General features: G+C 45.8%; 2 protein-coding genes and 1 long non-coding RNA gene across 3 annotated transcripts; 2 read left to right on the forward strand and 1 right to left on the reverse strand.

Moving 5' to 3' along the window:
- The first annotated feature begins 825 nt into the window (after positions 1–825).
- Positions 826–3,517, forward strand: LOC146274675 (lipocalin-like). Its single transcript, XM_084702671.1, has 6 exons — positions 826–981; positions 1,888–2,027; positions 2,254–2,333; positions 2,419–2,532; positions 2,766–2,867; positions 3,085–3,517. Exons 1-6 carry the CDS (start codon positions 886–888, stop codon positions 3,102–3,104), a joined length of 552 nt encoding a protein of 183 aa, XP_084558797.1. The 5' UTR covers positions 826–885; the 3' UTR covers positions 3,105–3,517.
- Positions 3,518–3,868: 351 nt separating this feature from the next.
- LOC146274676 (E3 ubiquitin-protein ligase TRIM35-like) lies at positions 3,869–8,561 on the reverse strand. The gene is made up of 6 exons (XM_084702670.1): positions 7,907–8,561; positions 7,547–7,642; positions 5,517–5,747; positions 5,408–5,430; positions 5,204–5,322; positions 3,869–4,873 (listed from the first exon to the last, which is right to left on the reverse strand). Exons 1-6 carry the CDS (start codon positions 8,306–8,308, stop codon positions 4,290–4,292), a joined length of 1,455 nt encoding a protein of 484 aa, XP_084558796.1. The 5' UTR covers positions 8,309–8,561; the 3' UTR covers positions 3,869–4,289.
- Positions 8,562–12,340: 3,779 nt separating this feature from the next.
- Positions 12,341–14,804, forward strand: LOC146274677 (uncharacterized). Its single transcript, XR_014766270.1, has 4 exons — positions 12,341–12,658; positions 13,508–13,643; positions 13,931–13,961; positions 14,644–14,804. It is a non-coding gene; the product is annotated as an uncharacterized LOC146274677 (long non-coding RNA).
- The last annotated feature ends 19 nt before the right edge of the window (positions 14,805–14,823 follow it).

Consider the following 14,823-nt stretch of genomic DNA (forward strand, 5'->3'; position numbering starts at 1 on the left):
TGTTATAAAACTGCAGAATCCTACCCCCACTTAACCCATTGTTGTTTACGCAAGGCTGCTGACAAGATTGCCTTTATCTCGGAGAGTATATAGTCCGCAGCCGATTTGCTCTCGTGGAATGCACCGAAATAAACTCCCCTAACCTTCTAAACACGACACAAACCAACCTATTGACACACAGTGCTGTTACATACACTGACATAAGAAATACATAACACATTATATGTATAGGCTTACAGAATATTCTTCACTCAAATCTTCAGTGAATCTCATGTCTTATTACCTGACGTTTCTACATATTTTCAGAAATATTTGTATACATTAATTGTAGTAACCTAACAAGTATTGGGACAGTAATGTCACCATTTAAAGTTTTTCTTTCAATGAAGGAGTAGGAAAATAAGATCAAATAGATGAATGTGATGTAGGATTGATCTGAGCCGCAGCTTCACATCCACATGTGACCTTAGGGTGTGGTCACGGAAACAAAGAAGTCATGCTGGGCACCCTCCACCCTGTCCCCCTCCTGTTCCCTTCCTCCACCCTGTCCCCATCCTCCCCCTGTTCCCCTCCTGTTCCCTTCCTCCACCCTGTCCCCATCCTCCCCCCTGTTCCCCTCCTACCCCCCTGGATCCCTCTTCCCCTCTGGTTCCTCCTCTTCCTGCCCCCCTGCACCACATGTGCTAGTTGTGTAACAGTGATTAGTGTGCCTGAGGGGTGACAGGGAGGAGATGTGGGAGGAGCTGTGCCTTGGAGCAGTTGTTATGTGTGAGTGTGGGGGGGAGAGTAGGTGGGTGGAGAGTGGAGCCTATAAAGAGCGTGTTTCCCTCTCAGTGTACACCACCTCTTCTTAACACACACACACTTTCGTGAAGAGCTGAAACCATGAAGACTGAGATGTTGACAGTGTTGGCAGCGCTGCTGTGTGGAGCAGCCGTCTGCGCTGAGATCGTACCCACGAAAGACTTCAGTCTGGAGAAGGTAAGAAGGAGATGAGATGAAGGGTGGGAGATTGAGTGATACAAAGAGAGATAGAAACAAAGGTAGAATTAGATAGAAAGAGATGAGAGTGTATAACATGCTACCTGTAGGAAGCAGGACTCATGTAGAAAAGACTTGGGAGTGGATAAGTTAAAGAGATGAGACTGAAAGATGTGCGATGGAGGTATAGAAACAGAGAGAGGAATGCACTATGACATGACATTGTTTTTACTGTAGCTGTTTATGGAAGAAATGGGATGAAAGAGAAAAAGGGATACACAGATGAGAGAATCCTGGTTCTCCCTGTGTGACAATCCAGGAGGAGGGAGCAGGGAACGTTTTCCATTTAAAATGAAACATCAAAGTGATGTGTATGTGTGCGGATGTTTGTTTGTTGGTGTGCATTGATGGGTTGTGTGTATGTGTGTACATGTTTAAACACTGTCCATCCACTCCTTCCTTTTCTTCTCACTCCTTCCTCTCTCTCCCTCTTCACTCCCTCCTCTCTCTCCCTCTTCACTCCCTCCCTCCTTCCTCTCTCTCCCTCTTCACTCCCTCCCTCCTTCCTCTCTCTCCCTCTTCACTCCCTCCCTCCCTCCTCTCTCTCCACTGTCTCCCTCCCTCCCTCCTTCCTCTCTCTCTCTCTCCCTCCCTCCCTCCTCTCTCTCCCTCCCTCCCTCCCTCCCTCCCTCCCTCCCTCCCTCCCTCCCTCCCTCCCTCCCTCCCTCCCTCCCTCCCTCCCTCCCTCCCTCCCTCCCTCCCTCCCTCCCTCCTTCCTCTCTCTCCACTGTCTCCCTCCCTCCTTCCTGTCTCCCTCTTCACTCCCTCCCTCCCTCCTCTCTCTCCACTGTCTCCCTCCCTCCTCTCTCTCTCTCTCTCCCTCCTTCCTCTCTCCCCCGGTTTCAGATGGCTGGCAAGTGGTACCTGGTTGGCTTTGCCACCAACGCAGCCTGGTTTGTGAACCACAAGGCTGGTATGAAGATGGGCACTGCCACCATGGTGGCCACACCTGGAGGAGACCTGGACCTGTCCTACGCCAACCTGAAGTGAGTTAGTGAGCGTGTGCAGGTGTGTCTGTGTCACAGCCCAATCCATACTGGAATTTTGGGTCTGATGCCTCTCTGTCTCTCTCTCTGTCTCTCTCTCTGTGTCTCTCTGTCTCTGTCTCTGTCTCTCTCTCTCTCTCTCTCTCTCTGTCTCTCTCTCTGTGTCTCTCTGTCTCTGTCTCTGTCTCTCTCTCTCTCTCTCTCTCTCTGTCTCTGTCTCTCTCAGTGAAGACGGTAGCTGCTGGAGAATGACTCACCTGGCCAAGAAGACTGACACCCCTGGACGCTTCACCTTCGTCAGCCAGCGTGAGTTCACACACACACACACACACACACATGCACACGCACACACACTTACCTCAGTTCAACTCCCCATCCTCCCCTCCTCCAGGTTGGAACAATGAGAATGACATGCGTGTGGTGGATGTCCAGTCTGATGACTATGCTCTGGTCCACACCATTAAGACCAAGGACGGAGTGTCGGAGGTCCTCAACAAGCTCTACAGTAAGAGAGTCCTCCTCTACAGAGGAGCTTTGGGCCCTGCTGAGGGGGGCGGGGCCCTGCTGAGGGGGGGGGGGGCCTTGTTGAGGGGGGGCAGGGCCTTGTTGAGGGGGGGGCGAGGCCCTGCTGAGGGGGGGCCATGTGGTCATGGTGTGATGTAACAGTGGTGTTGTGGTCATGTTGTGGTCATGTTGTGGTCACGTTATGGTCACATTATGGTCATGTTGCGGTTGCAGGTCGCAGTCCTGAGGTGAGCGCCGCCCTTCAGGACAGGTTCAGGAAGTTCTCCGAGGATACGGGAATCCTGCCTAGCAACATCGCCATCCTGCCAAAGAACGGTGAGACTGCAGACCCTGACAAACACACACACAAACACACACACTGCAGACCCTGACAAACACACACACACACACTGCAGACCCTGACAAACACACACACACACACACACTGCACACACTGACAGATAGAGAGGGGTGTGTTGTCATGGTGATGCACCTGGCTGGAGTCAAGTTGAGATCCAAACTTCTACTCACTGTCTCCTCCTGTCTGTTACAGCTGAATGTAGAGAGGCTTAGACTGCCTCCATCCTTCCACTCACACACTCTCTCTCACACACACACACACCCTCTCTCTCTCTCTCTCTCACACACACTCTCTCTGTCTAACACACACACACACACACACACACCACCTACTCACCATCCTGGGTCCTGTCTGCAGCTGTGCTACCAAGCTAAAGCTAAACACCTACAAAGAGCTGCTTGCTCCACCCTGGCCCTTCTACCAGATATCCCCCCCCCCCCCCCTGGTCCTCCAGTGGAGTCTGGGAGGAGAGGTCAGCTGTTTTAGGACCAGGCTCCTCTCCAGTCTCCACCCTCCCCTGATCAGCAGCTGTTGCTATGTCACTGTCATCTCCACAGTTTTTTTTTTATACCGCTGATTTCTGTTGTTGTGATTTGCTTTATTAAAATAAAGTTGTGTAAAAATGCCCACTTTTAAGAGTTTTGAATGTGATGCCTGATAAACAGAGAGATGTAGGCTACTGTCTCTAAACTGGTTCAACGAGGTTAAAGTCCATATGGCAGGTACATTTTCCCAACGAATTTGCACTATTTGCTTGTTGGTAATAAACATTTTCAATTTCGTTAGCGATGCTAGCTAACGTTAGTTTGCTAGCTGTATAGAACATTTAAATAGGTCTTGCAGCTGTTTGATGTGAATGTAAATGTAATGTACTATGTCTTCCTCTACTGGCGGAAGAGAGAATTACACAAATTAAACTGAAGCGCAGGAAAGATGAGCAACACTGCATCACATCATGTTACAATTCATCATATTTTATTACAACACTAAGAGACTACAGGTGAATAAAGTCAAGATTCATGTTCAGGTGTACACCAGTACAATACTTGAGTGAGTTTCATTTACTTACTATGTTGTTTGTTATGCACCAACCCACCAAATGAGTTTCCTTCTTTGTGTGAACTTAGTTGGCACTAAACCAGATTGATTCTGTGATGACTTCACATATGAATTATATAATATAAGAACACAAATGTAAACGTACAGTGTATATGTACAAGCATAAGGTGACTAAGCATTTGATTTAGAAAATATAAGTACACAAATGTAAAAATATGATGGAAATGGACAAGTTTTCGATTTTTACCACAGAGCTAAATGACTTCAGATACTGTGATAGGAACGTTACACTACCTATAATTCATTCATGTTGATCTTTGTTCTGTGTACCTGGATGTTCATTTTAGAGGCAGGTGGTCTTCATGACAGGAAGGTTTTAAACACACAACATGCTGTTCTACTGTTACAGAAGCCTTCACTTGTAAGATCCTCATTGACTGGAGAGTGCAGTTAGTACCAATGTATGGAAAGACTCTCTCAGTGAAGGTGTGTGTGAATGTGTGTAGGTGAGTGTTTCTATCAGGGTCAGAGAATGACAGCTTTCCTCTGTCCCAGTCCAGCTGCACTCTGATCCTCTGGGGGTTTTGACACACTGTGAGAACAGTGCCTGCCTCTAATGAGGAGTGTGCAATGTATGTACTATTGTTTAACCAGATTCCCCAGTATCCATCCTCTATTTCTCCCTTCCTCTGGACAGACTCTGCTAACACACCCAGGAGCCAGCATTTACTGTCTCCCACCTCAACATCCCAGCTGTGTGTCCCTGAGTTAAAGCCCTCAGAGCCCAGGACCAACCCAACATTATCAAACCTCACTGGGTTGTCAGGAAGCTGTTGTTCCTCCTGACTCCATCTCACACTGGTCAGATCCTCAGACAGAATGAGGTCTGGGTGGGCAGTGTTGGGGTCCAGAGTCACAGGAGCTGAGGAGAGAGATCAGGTTTGTGTTGATGCAGTGTTTGATGTTTACACCCTCACCCTCCAGCAGGTGACACCATGACAAACCCAGAAATGATGATATATCATGTATGTGGATGTCAGGGGGTCTCTACATGTAATGATCATGTTGTACATAACATATATTTGGTAGATCAGTTTATTTGATTAAGAAACAATGGTCATGTACAGTATGTAGCCTGTACTGTTGAGTCATGGATGGTCTATGCACAGATATGATCATAATAAGATCATGATCAGTAATGCAGGATACTGTAAGTACTTTGTTGAATATAACTACATGATCTAATACTCACTGTATGTGACAATGTCCTGCATCTTCTCCCAGACTCTGAAGGCCAGGTTGCCCAGGTGTTTGACCACGTCTATCAGCGCTCCTGAGACCAGCTGTCTATCCGGCAGAGTGGACTGGACTCTGGAAGAACATTCTGGAGTCAGAGCTGCTGTGGGGTTGGGTTCACAACCACAGACAAGAGAGAGACCGCAGGCAGATCACTTACCTTTTCACTGTGTCCTTGTAGTTCTGTGGAGATGCAGAAGATGAAGTTAGACACTCATAAACACACCCAGCCAGCCATTCCATATGAACGTAGAGAGATCAGTCCTGACCTGCAGGAATGAGATGTCTTCAGCTCTCAGCTCCTCCTCTATGGCTCTGATTGTATGTGAAAGTGTTGATATCTCTCTGCTCAGCTCCTCAATCTTCTCCTTCATCACCTGACTCTTCTGCTTCTCCTCCTCCCTCAGTGCAGCTATCCTGGCCTCCTCTTCCTCTTGTAGAAACTGGTGAAGCTTCTGAAACTCCTCCTTAATCTGCCACTCTGCGTGCAGGGTCTGGATCTGCAGACATGGAGGTTCATTCAGGGTTTAGAGGACCAGAGTTCTTCATGTCAAAACAGTGATGTACAGAGTGCCCCGGTGACTCACTGACACCATGGAGGCTGAGACTACCCAGTGTCATCCTTCTGCGTATCTATGACATGACATATGGGTTTATGCTTCTATTTTGCGTGCCATATAAACCGCAAACCTTGTTTTACGTGCAGTTTATACGCAAATTCCTCCCATTCGTTTTGATCAACAGAAAATGTGTCTCTATCACACGCAGAACGTCATCAACTCTTTATCGATTATACATCATCATCCAGACTTGGGTTTTACGGAGATTCACGATCTTGAAGCTTCCAAATGTAGGCCTATATTTTTTTGTACTTTTTTGGGGGGGCAATTTTCACCTCAAATACCTTCAAATAACAAACATTAATTATTATTTGCCACCAACACCAAGCAGCATTATTGTAAATAAAAATAAGATAAAACACACATGCAACATAAGCTCAGTTCATGTCAGCTCTGGAAGGGTGGGCTGGCAGACATCTCTTGAGGTAATAAATTATCCAGATTTGCATTTATTTATTCTGATTTAACTCTGTAGCCTATGATTCGAGACAACTATCATCTCAATATTTACCACACACGTTATTATTGATTAATGACCTTCGTAAAATCAGAGTCTGGATGATGATGTAAAATAATAAGCGTTGATGTAGTTAATAAAGTATTTACTAGTCCAAAACATTCGACAGGCCAAGCCACGAACATGTACCCCCAAGGACAACAAACCCCTAACCCTAGTCTGATAGCGAGGTCTGTTTAGTCCATGTCTTATGCAGAGCAAATTATCATCTTTTAAGTACCCTAATATTGTTTGTGCTAAACCAGGATCCGGTGCTACCAAATGTATTTTAGACACCACAGGTGTAGTCTATTTAGATTATGAATGGTCTTGGAATCTGTACTTGGAAAGAAACCTCACTGCAATGGCAGGTTTGGATTTAAAAAGACTTTGTCATACAACAACATCAAACCCATTTTTGGAAAGGTCTTTTAGGTTAACTTATATAAGGGTCACCATTAAAGGGTCACCTTTAAAGCCCTATCTTTCAGTGATTAAAAGAGCTGCTAAAAGTGTTCAAAGTCAGATAATGTTTTTGTCCTGGTGAGCACGGGGAGGACATGCAAACTTCACACGAAAAGGCAGATAACCCACCTGAGGACAGGTAGGCCTCAAGAGAGACACAAGCAGTCGTTTGCAGAGAATTTATGTTCTAGTCTCTCCGAGTACGGTAGTTTAGCCTCTCTTACCGCCTTGCTAAACCTGTTCTTCGACTCCTTGAATCTGTCCCTGTCCCCACTCCTAAAAGTGGCCTCTTTCGCTGACCTTGGCCTTCTGAGTTTAGCTGTAAACCAGGGTCTGTCATCGTTGTAGCTCACCCTGGTGCGTGTCGGTATACAGCAGTCCTCACAGAACCTGATATATGAGGTCACAGCTTCCGTGAGCTCATCCAGACTATTGGAGGCAGGACAGAACATATCCCAGTCAAGCCGTCAACAGTGATTTGCATGTTAACAGTGAGCCGTCAACAGTGATTTGCATGTTAACAGTGAGCCGTCAACAGTGATTTGCATGTTCACAGTGACAGTGATAGTTGGCTGAGGCCTCACTGCAGAGTCTTGAATCCACCACCTGCCCCCGACCTCTTACCACAACCCTGTCCTTCTAAAAATCCCTATCTTTATCAGAAGTAAATAATACATTATATTTTAGATAGTGAAATACTATCAACCCACATATTTACCTTAATGTGTTCTGCTGTTTGATCACAGTTTTTTTTCACTTCATAAAAGACCTCCAGCTTCATCTTTAAGGACTTCAGAGCAGGCTGGAGTTCCTCCTGGAATGAAACAAAACGTTTGAAGGAAAGTTGTTATCCTCTCATTTGACCAGCTGTTTCTGAGACATGTCTCTCTGACAAAAAACTTGAAGAACAGCCAGGAAGTTGTGAGAGAATTATGGAACGTGATACTTCACATACAGTAAACAAAACACATATATATAAATAATAATAATAAAAAAAAAAAAAAATATATATATATATACTGTATACAGTATTCTGATTCCAACATACAATATATGTTCTAGTACCAAGTCATCATACCTTGTGATCCTGTGCAGCTTCATCTATGGGTCTGCAGTCATGGTTTTTGTGTTGTCTGTTCTGACACACCAAACACACTGTCTGTTTATCTTGCAGACAGTAAAGCTTGAGTTTCTCCCTGTGCAGACTGCAGAGCACCTCAGACCCTGCTGAAGCTCTCTGACTTCTCTCCTGTAAGAAGGACTCACACAGGTTCTTCAGGACCAGGTTACATGGTGACTCAAGTTTAGAAGATCTTCTCCTGCAGACTGGACATTCCTGTGATTCTCTGTGTTTCCAGCATTCCTGCAGACAGGCTTTACAGAAGCTGTGGCTACATGACAGGAGGACAGGGTCTGTAAAGATGTCACGACACACAGGACAGGACAGATCCTCTTCTGGGCAAAACAAGCTGGACGCCATTTACTCACCCAATCACACCCTCCTGTAGAAGGTGTGTTGAGATTACTTGTGAGTTGTATTTAGTAAACTCACGTATATAGTCAGCAGTGCGGTCTCACTCAGCAGTGCAGTCTCTGTTGATGATAGTATTCCTCTTGTAGCTGTTTGTCTCTCCCCTCTCAGTGTGAGCAGAGCGTCAAGTCTCAGGCTCTTGGTGGGAGGGCGGAGTAGGAACCTTGCCTTGGGCACCAAATGTGGTAGGACCGGCACTGGGTTCAACTCAGAGCTGCTTGGTAAAGATTATTACAGACACAGGTGTGACAACACTAAACTTTGTTTCCTGCTTTCTGACAAGTCAGTCAGTTTCCTGACAAGTCAGTCAGTTTCCTGGGTATTGAGAGACCAGGAAATAATCTGTATTGGCACAATCCTGAAATATGACATTCCACCTCTCTGCTACTGCTTGACGGTGGATGTACATCATACTTCTCATCTCCTCGCCCATTTCTCTCCTGTCTGTTCCTGACATGCTCCCACAGCAGGACGTGGACATCCCAGAGCCTGTGGACACAGGACACTAGCGCCCCCTGCTGGCCGTGTTTCACGTTCAAAATGCTGTTTCAGTTGGAGAATCCTCGAGAGAAGTGACATCAGGAGTCCAGCTGGAGTAAAGGGACTGTGTTATGTGACCACCTGCAGGTGACAGGTCATGTGACTCTGACTTAAGGTACGTTCGACATGGACTGACTTCATGCAGCGCTGCAGGCGGCTGACTTGAAACAGTGAATTCTGGTTAGACTTTTTGTCCGACTTGAGACGGCGCTGAGGCTCGGTCACTGTGAAGTAGCCATCAAAGTACCGTGAGATCGATACGAGAACTGCCGGTTCTAATGACGACACAGCTATTTCATAATTGGCCAGACTCACACACGACAACTTTGATGCGTGTTTTGTAATTATTCTGACACCTTCAGTTTCGCCAATGCTCAAATCTGGACCAAACTGTTTAATTGAATCCAAATTTGTTGAAGAAAGGGTTTTGGTCCGCCTCTTTACTAACGGAAAGACTATATTTAATTATAAATAAAGTAAAGTAAGCAAACAGCGCTTGATCAGTCATGCCTGACGTCAACGCAGCAAACCACGAGAAGCTGGAATGTCCGACTTCACAGAGCCGTTAACTCCTCCCCGACTGCAAGCGGCTACTCTCACCGGTCGTTTCATGCAGCTGCAGTCTATGTAGAATGCACCTATAGCTGTGATTAAATGGGGTTCCACCAGGAAACAGCTGAGATGGTCCTACGAAGGCAGTGAACTTCTGACCTCCCTGAAATGAGTCTCTGCAGGTTGGGATGTCTGCCCTACTTCTGTCATTCAGTTTCAAACGCACTACCAGCAGAGGGCGCCAACCACAGCACGTCATATCTTGTGGTAACCAGGGAAGGGGTCGTTGGGCCCGGCACTAGGCCTGGTTTGGTTACCCTAGGGGAAGGGGCCGTTGGGCCCGGCACTAGGCCTGGTTTGGTTACCCTAGGGGAAGGGGCCGTTGGGCCCGGCACTAGGCCTGGTTTGGTTACCCTAGGGGAAGGGGCCGTTGGGCCCGGCACTAGGCCTGGTTTGGTTACCCTAGGGGAAGGGGTCGTTGCGCCCGGCACTAGGCCTGGTTTGGTTACCATAGGGGAAGGGTGAAAAAACTTATCTCTCTTCTTTTTGGGTGTCCTTTTCCTGTCTACAAAGCACAAAAGGGTCAAAACTATCAATGCTGAGACCAAACAAAATACTAATATTGTGCTTTATTATTTCCTGGTGTAGTTAGTAGTTTGCCGTGTCAGACTGCTGCCAGCTCTCTGTCTGCAAGTCAGGTTTCTAGCTTCGTAAATGTGGCATTTACCCATCATTGTTCAATACAAATATAATTCAAGGTCTCTTCAAGCTCCATATTGTCACATACATCCACTCCCCTGTTCCCCGCCTGTACACCACTAGAGGATGCTGTTGCCACTAGAGAAGAGCTGGAAAGAGTAACATCCCCCTCTCGTAATGAGCAGGAGATGTTGATCCTCCAGCTACTTCCAATTACAGCACACTCACACACACACACGTATTAAAGTACACACATTCTCTTTCTCACACACACGCACACTAACAAAAAAGCACACATACAAAGAGCCTTCTCTTAGGATTTTTCTAGGATTTTCTTCATCGGCTCGTTCGCCATTACACCACTGAATTAATTTATCATAATTAATAAAACCATTCCTCCAATAGTGGAGCAGAGAATAACAGATCTTGTGATCTTGTGATGAAGTCTGGAAGAAAAACACCACATGTTCTCTCTCTGACACACATACACACACACACACACACACACACACACACACACACACACACACACACACACACTCCCCGCTCACCATCCTGGGTCCTGTCTGCAGCTGTGCTACCAAGCTAAAGCTAAACACCTACAGAGAGGTGCTAGCTCCACCCTGGCCCTCCCACCAGACCCCCCTCCCACCCAGACCCCACTCCCACCAGACCCCACTCTGCATGGTCCTCCAGTGGAGTCTGGGAGGAGAGGAAAGCTCTCTCTCTCTCTCTCTCTCTCTCTCTCTCTCTCTCTCTGTCTCTGTCTCTCTCTCTATCTCTCTCTCTCTCTCTCTCTCTCTCTCTCTCTCTGTCTCTCTCTGTCTCTCTCTCTCTCTGTCTCTCTCTCTCTCTCTCTCTCTCTCTCTCTCTCTCTCTCTCTCTCTCTCTCTCTGTCTCTCTCTGTCTCTCTCTCTCTCTCTCTCTCTCTCTCTCTTTCACTCTCTCTCTCTCTCTCTCTCTCTCTCTCTCTCTCTCTCTCTTTCTTTCTCTCTCACACACACTTTCTCTTACTCTTTCTCTCCCATTCTCTGTTTCTCCAACTTTCTCCCTCTCTCTCCCGCTCCCTCGTTCTTTCTCTCTCTTTCCCTCTCCACCCCTCCCCCTCTCTCCCCCCCTACTCTCCTCCTTTATGTTTTCCTCCTGACATGTGTCACATTCGTGGCTCCTTCTCTCCAAGGATAAACGCCAGATTACATGCTGTAGTATTTTTATCCGTGCAACATTAAGGGAAAGAGCTTACTGTATCAAAGCCCTGGGGAGATCACACACACCAGCCGAACATGGAGACGTAGAGTGTAATGTGCCTCCTTTGATCTCTACCCCCTACTCATAATTACCCCTGCGACACACACACACACTCTTATAAGCTTGTACGCATCCTCACACATGCCCACACACAGTACACATGTAGATACCACATCCAGTACATGTATGAACAAGTGAGGGAGAGAGAGAGAGAGAGAGCGAGTTAGAGAGAGAGAGAGAGAGAGAGAGAGAGAGAGAGAGAGAGAGAGAGAGAGAGAGAGAGAGAGAGAGAGAGAGAGAGAGAGAGAGAGAGAGAGAGAGAGAGAGAGAGAGAGAGAGAGAGAGAGAGAGAGAGAGAGAGAGAGAGAGAGAGAGAGAGAGAGAGAGAGAGAGAGAGAGAGAGAGAGAGAGAGAGAGAGAGAGAGAGAGAGAGAGAGAGAGAGAGAGAGAGAGAGAGAGAGAGAGAGAGAGAGAGAGAGAGAGAGAGAGAGAGAGAGAGAGAGAGAGAGAAGGGGGGTGGATTATAGATAGATAAATAGATAAATAGAAGAATACATGTTTTGTGAAGATAACTGGATCTAAACCATAGACATAGACAGACCAATTGCAGTCGAACCCACAACGTGTGTGATATCCTTTAGCCAATAACTTACATTTTGTTGAATGATTGAAGGTCTAGACAACAAACGTTGTAATGATAAAATAATCATGACTATCAACGTGAAAATAAATAACAGGTTGACAAGGCAATTTCCCATTCAAAGTTTGCCATTTCTCTACGTAAGAAAAAAAAGCTATATGCAAGAAGCGCCATCTAGCGATGATTGTGTCAGTAACAACGTCCCTGTCTGAAGGATCAGGTGTCATGTGACCGGCTGTCCGCGCTGTAAGTAAGAAAAACACTTTTGGCTTCTGGTGTTCAGTCTTTCGGAGTGGCATCGATTGCTCAACAGGACTTTGATCATCATTTGATGCCCCTCTTTATTGGTGGTTTATTGCTTTAATAATATATCAGTCCCACCACAATACTAGCTCAACAGCGCACAAATAGAGAAAACAGAACTGACCAAGTATTAGCTAACTGGTTGCAAACTGGTGTTTCTATACTCTTTGCTACCACTACACCCAGTGCTTTCGAGAACTGGATTATCACCATCAACTAGCTACAGAAGAGCACATCCTAGCAGGAATGATGTAGCTACCATTTTGCTCACGTGTTCGCTTTTGCTCCAAGCTTCAGACCTGACCCCCAGACCCCGGGTAAGTAAAACTAACTTGTTCAGCTGAGATAGCTAACTTTTGCTGTGTGGGATTGCAAGAGCTAACCAGTAGCCTATGAATGGTGTTGATATCACAGCCTGGAAACATAGCTAGCTCTACATAAGAAGTTATCACCCTTGCCTGTGCCTGTGGCGTTTCTGCAGCTACATTTTTGCAGTTTTATCTATCTCTCAACAAGCTATTGAACTCATGTTCTACTGTAGGTAAACGCGTCTGTGGCTTGCTAGTTAGCTACCATTAGCTTCACTTTTTGCCACAAAACTTAAAATTAATGCCTAAACCTTCCGAAGGAATCTTCGGGAACAAGACGCACATTTTGACAAAAATTGAGGGAGTAGCAGTGGCGATTTTATACCCTTTTTAGGGGTGCTCTCAAGCAACCCTAACCTTTAAATGTAATCTCAGCACCCTTTAAAATAATAATATTACAAAAACTTTATTATAGTTTATTATCATTTAATGCTGGTAGCTCATGAAAAAAGGGAAATCCTTGTTTTTTTTCATTCATTCAATATCTTGCATAATAATAAATGCATGTATTAATTGTTATCCAGTGAAATTAGGGATTTATTAGCAAGGGGGGGTTAGCACTTTTGCAAGGCACCGTATTCATGTCACATTCTCATTAGGAGCTGATCCCTAAAGGGCTGATCCTAGAATTGCACCTTGGGAGTACTTAAGGTGGGAAAATAATAAAAAGTAAATACATGTATGAGAAAGAAGATAGGTTGTTCCTATCCATTAAAGAGAGGTGAGAAACAGAAGGGAAGTCACAAGGCAAGAAAACAAAAATAGACGCTTGTGTCAGCTCGTGTGACGTTTCACTAGCTCAGCGACATCCAGTCTGGCCCTTTGCACTCCCTGCATGACCCGCTGAAGGGCTGGATCGATAGGGGGCCTTCCGAAACGTTCTCCAGCGCAGCCTCGATCTCCTGAAGAGGCCAACTCCACTTCAGGAGGTCAGGTAGGTGGACCCGGGGGGAGGAGGTTGGAGTGCGTGTGTGAGTGTCTGTATGTGTGTGAGTGTGTGAGTGTGCAAAAGGAGGATAGAGAGTTTGTGATCAAGAGAGACGGACACAGAGTGTGGGCGGGGAGATGGGAAAGGCTCTTGATGTTTGTCTGTGTGTGTGTGTGTGTGTGTGATTGAGATGTTGAGAGGTTGAATTGGTTCTAAATGTCTTCTTGGTGAAATCAATAATGACCCAATTCAGGTAGTTAATCATGCTTGACCTGTTTGTCTCCTCCAATCAGGGCTGACCAGGAAGGAGGGTGCAACTGGTGGGTGGGTGTGTCTGTTTCTTGGTGTGTGATACCTGGTGTGTGTTACCTGGGGTGTGTGTTACCTAGTGTATGTTACCTGGGGTGTGTGTTACCTAGTGTATGTTACCTGGGGTGTGTGTTACCTAGTGTATGTTACCTGGGGTGTGTGTTACCTAGTGTATGTTACCTGGGGTGTGTGTTACCTAGTGTATGTTATCTGGTGTGTGTGCTACCAGGTGTGCGCACAATGGTGTGTGTTACTTTGTAGGTTTATGGCTGTTGTGACTTTTTTACGAAAATAGTTTTTCAACCTTTTGAAACTTGTTTCACACACAGGGAAAGGAGAAGAGAGGAGAGGGGAAAGAGAGGCATAAAGCAGAGTACAGTAGTCATCATATTTTTTTAGAACCTTAAAATGTAAAGATTTTGCAGCCTTTCAAACTTTTTATTGAAAATATTTTTTCAAACTTTAAAAACGTACCTTTTTAAAATATATATTTTCAAAACCATTACAAACTTTATTTTAAAAACAAATTCTTAAACCTGGTGTGTGTGTTTGAGAGAGAGAGAGAGGGCAAGAGTCATTGAGGGAGAGTAAGGGAGAGTGAAAGAACAAGATATACTATCAGACTGTATTCTGTATAGACGTGTTGGCTGTCTGGTGTTCAGGGAAGTGTTTATAAGGTTTGTTTGCAAATCCGTAGGGAAGGAAGCAGAGAAGCAAGGGGCTTAAGGAAGGTGGCATCAATCAACACAAAGTGAAGCTTCCAGCTTCATGTTCACCTGTGTTTTACAGGACTTCTGTTGAACTTGCACGGAGACTCGAGCTGCTGGTAAAGGAAGACAGAGCTGAGCACTGATCACTTGAGACCAAATTAAAACAT

The sequence above is a fragment of the Hypomesus nipponensis genome, chromosome 8, assembly GCF_054491055.1.
Source record: "Hypomesus nipponensis isolate SF chromosome 8, ASM5449105v1, whole genome shotgun sequence".
NCBI lineage: Eukaryota > Metazoa > Chordata > Actinopteri > Osmeriformes > Osmeridae > Hypomesus > Hypomesus nipponensis.

Coding starts and splice junctions, on each gene's coding strand:
- LOC146274675 (XM_084702671.1), top strand. CDS start 886: ATGAAGACTGAGATGTTGACAGTGTTGGCAGCGCTGCTGTGTGGAGCA. Junction 2,028..2,253: donor CTGTCCTACGCCAACCTGAA/GTGAGTTAGTGA, acceptor TGTCTCTCTCAG/TGAAGACGGTAGCTGCTGGA. Junction 2,533..2,765: donor GGTCCTCAACAAGCTCTACA/GTAAGAGAGTCC, acceptor TTGCGGTTGCAG/GTCGCAGTCCTGAGGTGAGC.
- LOC146274676 (XM_084702670.1), bottom strand. CDS start 8,308: ATGGCGTCCAGCTTGTTTTGCCCAGAAGAGGATCTGTCCTGTCCTGTG. Junction 7,643..7,906: donor AAGCTGCACAGGATCACAAG/GTATGATGACTT, acceptor GTTTCATTCCAG/GAGGAACTCCAGCCTGCTCT. Junction 5,748..7,546: donor AAACAGCAGAACACATTAAG/GTAAATATGTGG, acceptor CCATGTCTGCAG/ATCCAGACCCTGCACGCAGA.